We start from the raw sequence: 4,194 nt of genomic DNA, 5'->3' as shown, positions 1-4,194 counted from the left end.
GTAATTCTATTTATTTCCTGCTATTTAAAAATGAAAACCCAGCCCTCAGAAGTGGGGCACAGTTATTATTTGTTGGTGAATAAAACCCTCTGTGGGCCTCAAAGAGGAGAGGGCAGATATTTAGGAGAGAACAAACCAAACAGAGCGTGCTGTAGTCTAACTTGGCTGGCATTCCTGTGCACTATTGTAGTCCGGAGCAGGAATGCGATCTGTCGATCTGCGTGTTGAAAACAAAAAACAAAAACAGAACGGAACGGAACAGAACGCTCGGGGTCGGGTGACCCTCTGCCTCCTGAAACAAAGCTGTTGACGGAGGCACGGAGTTCCATCCATCTTCCTTATAGGTGATCAGGGGATGGCTCATTCTTTCCAGGGAGTAAACTCACACCCTTGGCTCAGTGAAGCAGGATAACACTGGGGCACCACACACACACACCTTTAAGCACGATCCAGACTATTTCCCATCTCAATGCAATCAATGCAAACACACACTGTGTTCAGAGGAGGTTCCAATCCAGGTTCAACAATGGGGGACTTTGTTTGGGGTTGAGCCATTCAAAGAAAATTCTGTGTAGGAGTCATCCGGCGGGAAGACCCCAATCTGAGAGACGGGTCACCTTTTACGGGATCGGCTGCCAGTCTGCCGGCACTTCCTGACTTTGTCAGAGTCAGAGCTGATGCATTTCCTCAGTCTGGTGGTGAAGCCACCGTGGTGAGGATCGCACGGAAAGAGGGGCGGCCCCTGTGCACACAAGCACAGCAGCACACCAATACACGTTCTGTCAACTGGAGCGGAACTACAGGGCACTTTCATGTTTGGAAAGGTACAGGGTTAGAATGCAAAAAGGCCCGACGGAGGGCACTTATCGTGATTTGTGAAGGCAGGGGTGTCACATTGTGTCACCTGGAAGGGCACTCTGAAGGACTTTCATAGGGGATTTTGGAGGGAATTTACCTGCTTGAAAGGATGCCATCGGGCATTTTATGTTCCCTCAGAGTGATCGGAGTTATTCACTGCAATGGGTGTTCTATAGTTGATCACCTCTTGTCGAGCTAGAAGGACATGTCATCGCGCTTAAATGCTGCTTTAGCATATTCCGGCATTTCAGAGGGCATCCCAGAGTGCAGCTAATTGTGTTTGCTTCCCAGGAACAAGCGTTCAATAGTATTTTCACAGCGTCTCGCCCTCAGACACACTTAGAACTGCAAACTACAAAGTAAATGAGGCTTGTCACATCCATATTTGGCTTTACAGTATTAGAAAACTGAACATGTGACACACCAGGAGGGGCGTTTCAGTGAAAGTGGGCTGTTGTGTGTGAAAGTCATCCAGTTGTCAGATCTGTGATTCAACTTACATAATAACTTACAGCGTTCACACACACAATGCCAACACACGACTCAGTGTCCACAACAATGTCATGTCGTACTCCAAGTCCTCATTGTGGCCACCAAACGGAGTTAAGCCGGTCCTAAATTTAAACCCAGGACAGGAAGTGGATCCGTATCTGTTTCCTGTTCCAGTATTGTTTCTCCTCAGAGACTTGTGTTTTGAGATTGTTCACCCAGACAATGGTGCCGTGGTGGGCATTGTTCATTGTATTTCTTTTTTTCCAGGCTGTGCTGCACTTGTGATGACTTACCCCATCAAACAAGAGCGCCAGAGCTGGAACTGCAGCCGGGAGAGGGTAAAGCGAGGGACTGCTGAGCTCATCCCCGGTGGGATTTCTTCTTTTCTATCTGGATGTGGTGTCTAATGGAGGCTGCAGCGCCGTGATTCACAGAGCATCATTGCTGTTTTACCATAAAAATGCATCATTTTCTTTAAAGAAGAGGACAGGATGATCTTTGAACTCAGAAATCACTTCTTAGCCAATGTCTTTAGATGGACTGGCTTCACCGGTTTACATGTTGATACGCAGCCTGATCAGTTGTGTGGTGCACCTCCGCGTTGCTGCATTCGGTGTCCAGTGGCTCAATTGCGGATGTGGTGCCCTTCAAACAGGCAGGCGGCTCCATTGTTCCCACGGCAGAGACAGCACTGTCTCCAGCCCGTCCACTCAGGATGTGGGACTGGACCTATGTAACAGTAAAAAAACAAAAAAAAGGAACAACCTTCATGGCGCACGCCCATTATCCCCAATCGACTAAAGAGAACAATCGAGCACCTCCTCACATCCCCCTGCTTTCCCAGGAGCCTCGCTGATCCGTTCCCACAGTGGTGTCCAGATCTGAGACGGTGGGCCATTGTTAGACCTGTCCTCTGATTGCTCCCTGGGGGATGCACTCAAACACCTCAATACTCTCTCGCTCTTGCAACATGTCTCTCTATCCCCATATCAGTGGAAGATCCAGCACCTTGGAGTAATTGCTTGGGGTCATTGGAGCAGATCGGACCCGTCCGCTGATAGAGATCCTGAGAAGGGAGTCAGAGATGAAGACCGCTGATAGCCCAATTAACCGTGACGCTTCGGTGCCAATGTAAATCCAGCTCTTGTAAACTTTTCCACATTTGACAAACTAGTGTGTAATGGGGCAGAACGTATCCCAGCTCATTAGGATTGTTTTGATCCATCTGGAGAATTTAGGAGAGTATCCATTACTGGATTCTTCTTGAAACCTGTTTTCTTAATGACACCTGAAAAGTTTAAACTATAAACTCAATTTTTTAATGACTTTTCATTTAGCACAAGAGTTCACGGGAGTGTCCAGAGGTTAAACTCCAAATGATGAATGAGCCGAGAGTTCATTGTCCATTGGCGATTACCTTGAAGCTTATTTCCTTCTCAAAGCTGAATGAGCAGTCATTACTTCCTTCCTTTTCTCTGTCCTTGGCAGCAGTATTGTCTTTAAAATGGGAAAGCATTGAGTCAAGATGGCTGCATAAAATTATTTTTTTTAATTGACAATTCCAGTAACACAATTCAAATGTGCAGCGTGCAAACAATTGAGCCACAAATGTGTGTCGATATTTGCCAGTTTTACCAACAGATGTTAACAGATTGGAGATCTACACAATTGATATTAAGGTGTGTGTGTGTGTTTCTGTCTGTGCGCAAGCACGGTGCTTTGGTGTCATTGGTCAAACAGGACTCACAATATCAAGGAACAAATCAAAGGAGCACATTGCACAGATGCTACGTGCACTTTAATAGCTATCCTAGCTTGAACACAGGTGTAACACAGACACACACACATGCTTCTACGTGGTCCAGGGGTGACAGCGTACGGCTGGGTAGTGTTTGGTGTTCACATTTGCCCAATGGCGTCACTCCAGCTGAAGAAGTGTCTCCGGGCAGCGCAACATTAGTTTCTTTCAGAGCGGTTCCTGTTCAGGGCCGCTTTGGGGGTGAACTCAAGTTTTTCTTTCAGGCTAAGCACCTGGGTGCCGTCCATGCCTGCTTGCTCCTCCAGTTTCCTGTCTTCCCGTCGCTCCAGAATGCTTATCTCCTCCCGAGCTTTAGGAGTCCCCCGGACAAACCACTCCAGGTGATAGCCCACTGCTCCCACCACAAAGGCCACTGGGAAGGTGACATACGGGGCATAGGTCCTCAATGCCGTAAAAAGCACAGGCCACATGGCTACACGGCACTCTGGCTCAAAAGGAAACGAATAAAACAGTAAGTAAGTTTGATCTTTCATTTACATACAAAAGCAGGGGTGGGGATTTAGTATCCCTGCCACATCTTAACTGCCATACAAATTGTAAGAAAAGAAAATAGATGCAACAGAGTAACAGGTTGCTGCAGGAACTGTTTCAGTAATTGAATTTGTGTGGCTACATTATGGTTTGTTCAGGTTGCCATTTTCCTGGCAAGCTTTCCCAAATCCAACGTATCATTACGATGTAGGAATTACGTATAAAGTAAGTCAAAGTCTCAATGACATCAGTATTGTTACCTAACCAGGCAGCCACTCTATTAAAGTCATTGACAAAACAGACCTCAGGCTGCTTTACGGCAATTCGAGAATCGACCCCAGGTCAACAGCCAAGCACTGAGATGAGATTAAACACATGAGCCGAGCCTGATGAGACTTAAATAAAGTGTTTGTGTATTTCATGAGGCATTACTCACCTTCAGTGTTAGAGCTCTCAGTGCCCCATACGGTCCCGGAAGAAAATCGGTTCCATGCCACTTCTACGCATGCGTCAAACTGTGCGAATATGTTTTACGACACCACACGCCATGCGCG

General features: G+C 46.8%; 1 protein-coding gene across 2 annotated transcripts; it reads right to left on the bottom strand.

The window, feature by feature from the left end:
* Positions 1–2,876: 2,876 nt before the first annotated feature.
* smim12 (small integral membrane protein 12) lies at positions 2,877–4,194 on the bottom strand. Of its 2 annotated transcripts, XM_057020550.1 has the most exons (3): positions 4,077–4,149; positions 3,944–3,996; positions 2,877–3,593 (listed from the first exon to the last, which is right to left on the bottom strand). In XM_057020550.1, exon 3 carries the CDS (start codon positions 3,577–3,579, stop codon positions 3,307–3,309), a length of 273 nt encoding a protein of 90 aa, XP_056876530.1. In that variant the 5' UTR covers positions 3,580–3,593; positions 3,944–3,996; positions 4,077–4,149; the 3' UTR covers positions 2,877–3,306. The 2 variants fall into 2 exon arrangements, with proteins under 2 accessions (XP_056876530.1, XP_056876529.1); XM_057020549.1 differs by lacking the exon at positions 3,944–3,996 and having other exon boundaries at positions 4,077–4,194.

Source organism: Takifugu flavidus, chromosome 21 (genome assembly GCF_003711565.1).
Source record: "Takifugu flavidus isolate HTHZ2018 chromosome 21, ASM371156v2, whole genome shotgun sequence".
Lineage (NCBI taxonomy): Eukaryota > Metazoa > Chordata > Actinopteri > Tetraodontiformes > Tetraodontidae > Takifugu > Takifugu flavidus.
Note: the sequence above shows the minus strand (reverse complement) of the source record. Positions and strands in the feature narration are given on the sequence as shown.

What these genes read in the sequence shown, in the direction of transcription:
- smim12 (XM_057020549.1), bottom strand. Translation starts at nt 3,579, where the DNA reads ATGTGGCCTGTGCTTTTTACGGCATTGAGGACCTATGCCCCGTATGTC.